We start from the raw sequence: 12,453 nt of genomic DNA, 5'->3' as shown, positions 1-12,453 counted from the left end.
CTGAAACTGTTTGACTATTTTCTCACGCACTTCTTCACAAAGAGGTGACCCTCCCCCCATCTTTGCTTGTGAATGACTGAGCAATTCAGGGAAGCTCCTTTTATACCCAATCATGGCACCCAACTGTTCCCAATTTGCCTGTTCACCTGTGGGATGTTACAAACAGGAGTTTGATGAGCATTCCTCAACTTTCTCAGTCTTTTTTGCCACCTGTCCCAGCTTTTTTGGAACGTGTTGCAGCCATAAAATTCTAAGTTAATGATTATTTGTGAAAAACAATCAAGTTTTTCAGTTTGAACATTAAATATCTTGTCTTTGTAAAGTATTTAATTAAATATAGGTTGACCATGATTTGCAAATCATTGTATTCTGTTTTTATTTATGTTTCACACAACGTCCCAACTTCATTGGAATTGGGGTTGTATATGTGTGACCGGAAATTAGAAGAATTGAGTGCCATCCTGCGTATAACCGTCACCTTTGTTTCTCGTCTTGTGCACCTATTTGCTGAAGCTGCCCACACAATAAGTGAGTGATTGATTTCTCTTGCTGATTCGGCACGATCAATCGTCCATAAAACCTGCGGATAAAGGCTGACTATTGCCAACGTGCAGGACAAAATACTACACAAACGTCCACCAGAATCGACTTTGACCGATAGCCGGCCGTCAGCCCATTTTGTCAGGGGCTCACCAGTTGGTTTGCTTAAAAGTATATTGAATTATGTCCTCCCTAATCAAGACTTTTGTTCTAATTAACTCACAGTGACGTGGAAATACTGCATTACAATAGATAAACATGAGACACGACTAGAATTCTATTGATTTATGTTGCTGCGTTTACCAGAATTGTAAAACGAATACGGGCCCTAGTGGTGGCTAAGTCTGCCTCGCAGTCAAGATGTGGTAGGTTCAAATCTTGCCTTAGGCCCTCCTATTTAGAGTTTGCATGTTATTCCTCTGTTTGTGTGGGTTTTCTCCCACATTTAAAATCCATGCATGTTACGTACATTGACCAATCCCTGCCACAAATAGCAAAAATCCACGAGTAATTGACACCCTCCCTAAAAAGTTTTATAATGGTCTATTAGATGACACTTTTCTATTATGCAGACAGGGCTTTGGCCTGTATAAAAGAAGATCCTCGCCACACTTCAACACAGTTCATTGGCACCAAGATGCCATAAGATAGGACCAAAGCAATACTTTGTATGACATATAGCTTTGGTCTGAGCCCAAAATAAATGGACGAATAGGTGAATGCGTGAGTAGCACATCGCAAATATGTGGGGAACACTGTACTAACAACTATTTTGTTGTTTGTGTGAATCATAATACTATTGTTGAAAAAGACACTGGAGTTCAATAAAAAAAATTTTGGGGGAAATTTTCCTTGGAATTGTACAGGAATTTAATGAGAAAAAAACTACAATTTTGCTATCTTATACAATAATAGGGAACATTTATTGCAGCATAATGATGGTTAAGACAATGATGTATTGCAAATAATGCTGAATTCCTACCCAGCACCATGCAGCCCTCAATCAAGCCCATGCAAAACAAAAAAGTTCATATTTACATGACTATATTTGTATATGATTCTGTATGATCACCCAAATTAACAGGAAGTATGTTTCCATATAATGTTTTAAATTTGTAGTAAAATCTCACGCTAAACTTCCAACATATCATTCATCCATCCATCCATTTTCTGTACCGCTTTATCCTCACTAGGGTCGTGGGGGTGCCTCTCTTCGGGCGAGAGGCGGGGTACAACCTGAACTGGTCACCAGTCATTCGCAGGCCACATAGAAGCAAACAACCATTCACACCTATGGGCAATTTAGAGTCTTCTATCAACCTAGCATGCATGTTTTTGGGATGTGGGAGGAAACCGGAGTACCCGGAGAAAACTCACACAGGCACGGGGAGAACAGGGAAAGCACACACAGGCTGGGTTGGATGTATTGAGAGCTCAAGTACTTTGAATGTATTAGGATGATGGAAACTGGTAGAAACATGAGTTTAGCAGTTTTAACACAAATATTACCTTAAAATAAAATATAGCATAGCCACACATGCTTCACACGTATCATGTCTCCTCCTCCACATGATAAGCAAAGCCAGGGCTTTCCAGTGTGGCTACTTTAAGTCCAAACCACAGGGAGAAGGCACCGGGTTTACTTGCTGTTTGGTAGCCTAGCAAACAGTGTCAAATATGGGTTCACTTGGGCTGTGCTGCTCTCGTCCACCATCAATGCGACACTTACTTATCATGACTCCAGACACAGCCAGCAGTAGGGCAGCGATGAGGGCAGAGGTCCCGACAGACAGACCCAGCGCCAGGTGGGAGAGAGATGGCTGTGGAGGCAGCAGGGACACCTCTGCATGACAAGGGAAGAAAGTGGCATTCAAGTTGTTACCTCCCCAATAGAACTATTACCATTCCCTTCGCCTCTCTGATCCTCCACTTAATTAATGATGTGAAAGAGATGACACAACGGAGATAAAGGGGCTGCACGGCATATCAATTCCTTGTTGTCTTGTCGGGACGAACTCATTGCTCTTGTCATCTGCCTGCTGAGAGGGACCATATTGAGAAGCTGACCTTTTCTGAGCGAGTGACATACAATAATCTGCTGCTTGGCATTATAGAGAATAGATTTGTAAATCATCAGGACAAGGTGAAACTCTAGATTGTTAAGTTATTATTTAGATGGAAATACAGCTATTATACTGAATGTAATGATACTGGCAACTCCCATATTGATTCATTTCAGATCAACAGTCATGGATTCATTATTCATCTGCGATAACAAATCGTAATTGAAGAGGCAATTCGGGCTCTTTGGGTGGCCGACAGGCCTTTGTTACAGTTTACCCTGTATGAGAACTCATTTTTAGTGAAGGTTGACATGGTTTTAATAGACGGAGCCACTTGCAAGCGCTCAGGATCGTGAAGAAAATGTTCAAATCCGCTTTAACTTCATGAGGGACTCTTTTATCCTTAATCCTTAACATGATAAGAGGTTTTATCACACTGTTGCACAGAGATAAATTGCTAATCTTGGAAAGGAATTCCACATGTGGATCAAAAGTTGCTTATAACACCATTAGGTACAGTGTGATTATTCCCAGTGTGTATGTGTAATTCTTAATGAATAATAAAGACATTAAAACATTTACTGAGATAAAGATTCACTATAGTACAGAGCCTCTAAAACATAATTACATTTGCGGATTAATTCATTTTCTATTCACAGAGTCACAGTTCATTAAAGGTACACCTAGATTAAATTCTTGTCTATTATGGCTACACGCCCTTAGGGAAAAGAGAGATGGCACAGTGGAAAGTGTGAAAGCATGACACCTGTAGAGTTGATGCAGGACATGCCATCAGGCGCCAGGATGAGGTCATCATCACAGTAGCAGACAATGTCGCCCTTCATCTCGTGACATTCGCCACTCTCACAGTGACTGCAGTTCCGAACTGGACTGATAATCACCTCTCCATCGCTCTCCATTGCTATTAGGGAAACACAGAGAAAAGGAAATGTGTACGAGAATCATTTTGTGTAAGGACAGATCTCTGGCAAATCATACCCTGGGGTGCAGTCTACAATGTACATATTGCTACTCCACTCACCGGCCAATTGTTTAAGTACACCACATTTTTTTATTGACGCTGTCAGAGCGATGCTTATGAACAACATGTTCTTATTTGTCATTGGAGTAAAAACATTCTGGGTGCTAACATTTGAATGCTTTGTCTCGGTGGGGTAGCTACAGCCAAAAATATTTTGGTGAGTAATGCTGAGGTCAATTAATATTTAACATGTTTATAGGTAGGCATGTCTTAAAGCTGCCTTGTAATTTATTTATTTATTTATTGTCATGTTGTTAAATAAACTCTGAACTGCTCCAAATGATGTATGTGGCATAGTTACATGCTGTTATACTGTGTTTTTGTATAGTATTGAGGGTTTCCATAATTTTGATTGTGATAGTGGTGGTATTAACAGATGGATTAATTGTAAATCCCCAATGAAGGCCCAGGTACCAAATGCACAGTCTGGCACTAAAACTTGTACGGTTCATTACAAAACGAGGTGGGTTGAGGTGGGAAAAAAACTTAAGACACTTAGATAGGCTACATACTGTATCAAAACTACAGAACAGTGGTACCTTAAAATTTCAAAAGTCAACATCTGTAATAAAAGAACAGATTTTGCATCACAACGTCAACTGTGTTTAATCTAATAAAGGATTAGGATTACAGCTGCACAATGTATTGTTTTGAACTTTTATCATACAGCGGTTTCAGTCTTTTTACACATTTAAGAAATCAGGATGCATGAAGTCAACTAGCCTTTGTCAAGCCTTTGTGTCTAAATTGAGTTCACACTTGTATAAGTGTTACAATGTTATATTGAAACAACATATTCAGTTAAAAAAATATTTGATGATGGTAACATACCTACTATGAACATGTACAGTATTTATATATTGTAGTAGTTTTTTTTTGGGGGGGGGGGGCACAGGTCTAGCGAGGGCATACAAACTCAGGCTGAGATGAAAGTACTTAATCAAACATTTTACAAGTAAAACGTCATTAAATTAACAACAGCAACTAGTTGTCAGAGAGATGCTTGTCTGCTTCCTGACTGATGTCAAGATGTTTTTGAGCAAAGCACTGAACTTTAGGTCAAGGGGTGCCACGCCATTTCTGTGCACCTTCAATTTCCTTACATGCCTGCATGTGTGTGGTCTGATTTTCTGTGTGTTGTGAAACAAAATATACATTTGACAGTGTACATTAAATTTCCAGTTGAGGTTTCATAGTCAGTAATCAATACAAAATATACAAAAACAGTAATATATCATGTGCATGTGCTATCATTATTCTATTTAACTTGCAACATACCACATGTGTTCGGAGGTACTTACTGTTTAATTGCCTTACTATGCTGCGTGAATAGGAATGACATTGAAATATTGTGAGAGGCCTGGTCATGGTGTTTCCCAGCCTTGACTGAGGTCAAGGCACCCATTTTACATTTGGAAAATCTCACGGCACACCACCAAACACAAATGTCACAAAAAGTATGAACACTACTATAAATCATGACCTTGTCTCAATTTACTCTCAAATAGATGTATTCAGTATACAGTCTGGGCTGGCTTAGTTGAAAGATACAGAGGTTAGGTGTACCTTCTAAGGAAAGAACATTTACTTGCTCTGCCTACTGCCTGTCATACACAGTAGGGCTCTAGCGTAAATGAACAAAGACATACAGTATTTGTAATTAATAAATATTAATTTTCGGAGAAATAAAGTGAAATTGGATAGTTTTCTACAGCACCCCTGGTTGAGAATCACTACAAAAGAGAGATGATAGCTTCTTGTCTGCTATTTGCGCTGATGATGCGCCCACCGCTTTACAGAAATCCTTCCAGACAAGGGAGGAGAACTGAGGACCTCGGTCAGAGACGATATCGATGGGGATGCCGTGGAGTTTAAAGACACGGCAGGCAGTAATCTGCGGAAGCATTTGGCCGGTACCATATCTACACACACTCTGTACCTGCATAGCAACACATAGCTACTAACTGTTGCTATAAAGTACAATCTCTACCCTATTTAGGTCCTTTTCGATGCCAGCTACAGCATATGACAAATGGGTCCAATATGGATTCATTATGGGCAGTTTGCAGAAGCGTGTAGTATTGCACCACAATGATATTAATCTGGACTATTTTGCCCTCATCTTTTTAAAATAAATCGTATTTACATTATGATGCTAAACCAGCCAGCCACAGCATGACCATTTTTACAATATAATGACATCCAATACATGAGCTGAGATAATAATAATACGGTAAAAACAATGTCAGAGGGGTATTCATTTAACAATAGTTATTATACAGCATTGTGGTTGTAATTTGCAGTTGTATACAACTGCATTGTGTCATCCTGAGAACTGTTTTTAATAGTTTGACTCTCTCATGCAACTAATTGAAGCAACCAAAATACTAGACACAGCGCTCAGTATGATACAGTACAATTCTATACCACTGCGGGCTGTCCCACCAAGGGCTCCTTATTGAGCTCCACCTCCAGGCTATGATAAGAAATAAAAAAAAGATAATAAATTATATAATAGATCGTATAATGTGCAGTATTATGGCAATGGTGATGGATAGGCTGACAGATGAGGTTAGACTGGAATCCCCGTGGACCATGATGTTCGCAGACGACATTGTGATCTGCGGTGAAAGCAGAGAGCAGGTGGAGGAACAGTTGTCAACAAGATGGAGGCATGCATTGGAAAGGAGAAGAATGAAGATTAGCCAAAGTAAGACAGAATATATGTGCATGAATGACAGGGGTGGAGGGCGAAGAGTGAGGCTACAGGGAGACGAGATAGCAAGGGTGGAGGACTTTAAATACTTGGGGTCAACCATCAAGAGCAATGGTGAGTGTGGTCAGGAAGTGAAGAAACGGGTCCAAGCAGGTTGGAACGGGAGGAGGAAAGTGTCAGGTGTGTTACGTGACAGAAGAGTCTCTGCTAGGATGAAGGGCAAAGTTTAGAAAACAGTGGTGAGGCCAACCATGATGTACGAATTAGAGACAGTGGCAGTGAAGAGACAACAGAAAGCAGCCAAGGTTCGATGTTTTGGAGACAAAGCTGGAGAGAGCAGACTTCGATGGTTTGGACACGTCCAGAGGAGAAATAGTGAGTATATTGGTAAAAGGATGATGAGGATGGAGCTGCCAGGCAAGAGAGTTAGAGGAAGACCAAAGAGACGCTTGATGGATGTCCTGAGGGAAGACATGAGGGCAGTTGGTGTTAGAGAGGAAGATGCAGGAGATAGGCTTACATGGAAAAGGATGACTCGCTGTGCCGACCCCTAACGGGACAAGCCGAAAGGAAGAGAAGAAGAAGAGTATAGTCGGACCCACACCATAGCCAAAAAAGAAAGGTTATGATTCAAGACATACGAGGTGATTCTATTTTAAGCGGCGCAACATATTTCAGGCTTTACAGTAGTAATGAACTGGACCAACCAATCACATGCGTGTTCTGCCACCCTTTCAGCCAATAAAATCTGCATTGCAGGCGGTGATTGCTAAATTCATTGACTGCGCATAGACCAGACAGAGACAAAGAGAGAGAGAGCGAGAGAGAGAGAGAGAGAGAGAGAGAGAGACTGTAAATTTAGTTAAAGATAGAGAAAGATCAGAAAATGACTGACAAAGGAAGAGAAAATTTGGAACAAACATCGATTAAAATGGCCAAGGCAGAGTCATTTTTGTTTGTACTTCTCTGTGGGAAGTTCCCACTGGGAGCTCTTATTAAAAGTGCATATAATATGTGAAACGCCGTTATGAACCAAAACAAAGATTTTGAACGAACATAACCTCTAAAACAGTTCAGTTAAAATTTGTTAAATTAAAATATGTAAAATTGTTTGAGGCACGGTGTGCGACTGGTTAGAGCGTCTGCCTCACAGTTCTGAGGACTAGGGTTCAATCCCCGGCTCCGCCAGTGTGGAGTTTGCATGTTCTCCCCGTGCCTGCGTGGGTTTTCTCCGGGCACACATCCTCCCACATCCCAAAAACATGCATGGTAGGTTAATTGAAAACTCTAAATTGCCCGTAGGTGTGAACGTGAGTGCGAATGGTTGTTTGTTTCTATGTGCCCTGCGATTGGCTGGCAACCAGTTCAGGCTGTACCCCGCCTTCTGCCCGATGAGAGCTGGGATAGGCTCCAGCACGCCCGCGACCCTAGTGACGAGAAGCGGCTCAGGAAATGGATGGATGGAAAATTGTTTGAGACTTCACTGTTGTGCCAAGTTGCCAAACAGAAAAGGGGAAACTCAAACTTTATTTTTCTTAAGTTCAGCACTTTATTTGAACACGTATAACTTTATTTTTTATTGACTTGCTCTTATTGTGAAATGCAGCCCTAATTTTATTTAGTAAAAGAGAGAACTTTACACAGTTGTGCCCGTATGTTTGATTACCAGAGCATTATTTGTAAGATGTGTACAATTCTTAATTATGCTCTAATATCATTATTTAGGTGGCATAAAAAAATGATTATTGATCTTGATTTGGGGAAAATATACTCCAAAGAAAATTGCTATCGTTGCAGGCACATATATTGAGAGAGAGCAAGAGCAATGAACAACACAAAAATATTGTACAAACAGTATAAAGGATTTAAGATTAAAGAGTAACAACTGTAATAAAAATCTGCAATTTAGTGGGACTGTGTATAAATAAATACTGAAATAGAAATAATATAATGTTAAGAACATAACATTTAAATACAGTATCTACACTTAAACTGGAAAGCTGTAAAAACTATACATTTTTTGCTTCAGTCATATGTCATTTTTGTTCATATTCCTCAAAAAGGAACTCTCGAATTCCATTTTGCATCCGTTGTCCTTTTGTTTTGTGTGCTGTTGTAGAAGATGGTTGTCTTAATATCTTTCATGTAATAGTCCCTAATTTGTACTGTATCTAAAGAAGTCATGATTATTTAAATTACGTGCATTTTTTTGACTCCTGAAAGCTTTTCATTTCCCCCTTTTGAATAGCTGTGCATATGGTTGTAATTCCCTTTTCTGCCAATTTTTTTAAATGTCATCCAGTTTTCTTGGTATAAATATATCATCAAATGAAATCCATTTTAATAGCCGTATTTCTTTTCCTATTTTTAATTGTTTCACCATGGAATACTATACCTCCAATGTAAATGATATCACTGGATTAACATTATCCATCTATCCATCAATCTTATCCTGAAAGGCTGACTACATACAAGACCACTGATAACTTCCCTCGATCTGGGGCTCCACAGAAGATCTCACCAAAATGATCACAAGAACGGTGAGCAAAAATCCCAGAAGCACACAAGGGGACATATGACCTGCAGAGAGCTGGGACCAAAGTACCAAAGGCTACCATCAGTAACATACTATGCCTCCAGGGACTCAAATCCTGCAGTACCAGATGTGTCCCCCTCCTTAAGCCAGTACATGTCCAGGCCCGTCTGAAGTTTGCTCGAGAGCATTTGGATGATTCAGAAGAGGATTGGGAGAATGTTATATGGTCAGATGAAACCAAAATTAAACCTTTTGGTAAAAACTCAACTTGTCGCGTTAAGAGGAGAAATAATGCTGAGGTGCATCAAAAGAACACCTTCTGCATCCAAAGAACACTGTGAAGCATGGGGATGGAAACATCATGCTATGGGGCTGTTTTTCTGCAAAGGGACCAGGATGACTGATCCGTGTAAAGGAAAGAATGAATGGGGCCTTGTATCGTGAGAATTTGAGTGAAAACCTCCTTCCATCAGCAAGGGCATTGAAGATGAAATGTGGCCGTATTGTCTCTCATAGGTGAGGTATACCTATGATGAAAATTACAGGTCTCGCTCATATTTTTAAGTAGGAGAACTTACACAATTGGTGGCTGACTGAATACTTTTTTGCCCCACTGTACGATAGAGGTGGCAAGATGTTCATTTTTATCACATATATCCTGCCACTTAATCCCAGTCGGCAAGTGAACCATCTTCCCAAATCTTCCCTTAGAGCTTTGTCAATTTGTTCATAATTACTTCTATATAATTTAGTTATGTTTACGCCTAAATACTTTATTGATTTTGCCTCCTTTAATTTCCATTCCCTTAGTTCTTGAGTAGATAAGCAATTAAACATGAGGACCTGGGTTTTGAGTATATTTATTTTGGAGCCTGAATAATTTATTGATTTTAAATTGTCGAACATTTAAAATGTTTTATGAAATGAATAAAGTGGTGCGTTTAAAGGGCACCTTTCCAAGCTTTGAATAATGTTATCGTCATTTTATTTTTATTTTTATTGAAGGAAAAAAAAAACAATTTATTAAAATCGGATTTCGGATTTTTGGGAACAGAAATAAGGGATTTTATTTTAAGGCCATACTGTCCAGTCCACTGTGATTTGCTAATGTGTGAAAAGAGGCGGGTCTTGGGGTTATCGCGCGAATCTACAGGTTTCGTAGACTCCTGCAAACAATGGCAAAAGAGGACTATCAAGTGCTCACTTTCCCCCCAATAAACCAAGTGTGCCAGAGGAGACAAATCCTGATCATGACGCCGACTCGTTTTGTAAGAAAACGGACATGGCGAAAAAAAGGTAAGAAATTCTGTTATGGGGATCAGAGGATATATTAGTAGTAGTAGTATGGTATTATTCGTAAATCCGTGAAAATCAGATGAAATGTGAATATTTACTTTGCAAGTTAATTTACAGTGTAATTTATAATTTTTGGCTTGCGCCTCTAGAAATTCAAGTAAGGGCTCACTGTGCTCCTCGTTAAAAAAAAATTGTCTAGCGCCCTGAAGAAGAAATAATCACAGCAGTAAACACACTAATTATTATTACTTACTGTACAATAGAATTGTGATGCTGAATAAGACTCATACAGTAGCTTGCTGTACAGTTCACAATGGAAGACTGAAGACAAAAACAATTACAAACGTTGCTTTTCTCGCTATTCTGACAACCGTTGATGCAGTGGACAAGCCCTAATAGTGTATGAAAAAATAGGGCTTTGAATGCAATGACACGTTTTAACATTACCTTTCAGAGGATAGAGGTAAGGCTCTGCAGCTGGACCGAAGAGGGACGTGCCATCATCACCGTCGTGTTTAGGATTGTCATTTAATGAGGTGTTACCACCTGGAAACACAATAAACATTGATTAACTTGCGATTCTAATTAACATCCATCTAGCCATCCATCCATTTTCCACAGTGCTTGTCCTCATTAGAGTTGCTGGTAAACTAATCCCACCTGACCGTTTGTCGGGAGGAGGGGTACAACCTGGACTGGTCATCAGTCCATTGCAGGGCAGATTGTCAGGGCTGCTGTTTCAGCTCCCTGAGTCCAGCCCGTGTGTGTGTGTGTCATGAGTGCTTTGCAGGGTTGAGGTGTTGGAGTCTAGCAGCTGTACTTTGTCATCCTAATTACACCTTACTGCTCTTAAAACGCTGTGGGATTCGTCGCCGGACTATCAACGCTCTACGTCAAGTTCGTAGCCTAGCCACCTTGCCTATCTTTTTGCTTCCTGAAGACCTCGTGAGTTACCTCTACCTAATTCTTCTTCTTTGTCCCCAGTCTGCCATCTGCCCTTGCTCCCTGCAAATCAGTGCTCACCTCTTGCGGCCCACTGACAACACAGACTACTACCCTGCCAGACCGGTCCTTGTTGGAACCCTGCCAATCCCGGATTTAGTTCTCGGAGTTCCTTTGTTCGCTTCCAAGCTGCAATAAACCTTTATTCACAAACTCACCTCCCCGTCCTCTCTGCATCTGGGTCCAACTTGCAACCTAAATCCTGACGCAGATATAGACAACCAATATTCAATTATCTCAAGAAGCCTGTTTTCGGAATGTGGGAGGAAAATTGACAATGAGGAGATAAATACGTTCTAGCACGGGGATAACATGCAAACTCCACACAGAGATCTTCCAATGGAGATTTAAACCCAGGTCCCCTGAATGTGAGGCAGACACACTAATAACAGGGCTGCCACTAATTAACATATTTACAGTATGTACATGACTATTATAACATCACATAGGAGGTAGGTTCCATCAATATTATGTGGAAGAAAGGCAGTGCCACACCCTGCGAGGAAGAAAAACAACAAATAGAAAATAGGACAGGTCAGGGGTCGTGAGCCAGGCAGCACTGCAGGTGTGTGGTGGGAGTGCCTACGCAGTTCCTAAATAAGTGTTGAGACTTTAGAGTGCAAATGCGAGGATAGTCCAGGGAATTAACCTGTGCTATTACTATGGTCACAAGGTCCCCGACTGGCAATCATACATGCATATACGTGTGGCCCTCCGTGTGGTGTAGTGCAATAAAACTGGATATGCTGGTGGGCATGAGAGGCACCCGAATCACCCAGCCTCCAGTCCAAAGCATGTATGTACATGTATTTGGTGCATTGAAAACTGTAGGGGATTGGCTGGCCAAGCCTTCCTCGCCTTGTGTCCTCATCATTGGGCAGGGCAGAGGAGATGAGCAGCTAGACCAAGGAATAGCATCATTGTGCTATAGCCTGCATCAGCCCCTATGGAAACCCTGAGACTGAATGTGCCCAAAAGTGCCCTGTGAGGAATATTTACAGTATTGGTTGTGGATATGTGCTGAGTGTGTTATGTAAGAGGTTCCACTCTTGCATGCCGGGGGACAGGTGTAACCAGCACCACATCTATGTCATCCTATATCCACCCCCGTGCCACTGGAGGTGGACGGGGACCCAAACCGGGAGGTGCTAACCCCCACAACAGGACCCACGGCTAGCTGAGAACCCAAGACACACCGGAGAGTCGCAGTTGACTTCGGATGAGAGGTGTACAACCCGGATTTAGATTGAGGACAACC

General features: G+C 40.9%; 1 protein-coding gene across 1 annotated transcript in view; it reads right to left on the bottom strand.

Annotated features, from left to right (window-relative positions):
- Window positions 1-12,453, bottom strand: part of alk (ALK receptor tyrosine kinase) — a 446,825-nt gene that overhangs the window by 35,171 nt on the left and 399,201 nt on the right. The window contains exons 17-19 of the mRNA XM_061795469.1: window positions 10,641-10,739; window positions 3,370-3,525; window positions 2,270-2,383 (exon numbers count right to left, since the gene is read on the bottom strand). Coding sequence (XP_061651453.1) covers window positions 2,270-2,383; window positions 3,370-3,525; window positions 10,641-10,739 — 369 coding nt within the window. The remainder of the gene's footprint in view (window positions 1-2,269; window positions 2,384-3,369; window positions 3,526-10,640; window positions 10,740-12,453) is intronic.

The sequence above is a fragment of the Phyllopteryx taeniolatus genome, chromosome 13 (genome assembly GCF_024500385.1).
Source record: "Phyllopteryx taeniolatus isolate TA_2022b chromosome 13, UOR_Ptae_1.2, whole genome shotgun sequence".
Taxonomy (NCBI): Eukaryota; Metazoa; Chordata; class Actinopteri; order Syngnathiformes; family Syngnathidae; genus Phyllopteryx; species Phyllopteryx taeniolatus.
Note: the sequence above shows the minus strand (reverse complement) of the source record. Positions and strands in the feature narration are given on the sequence as shown.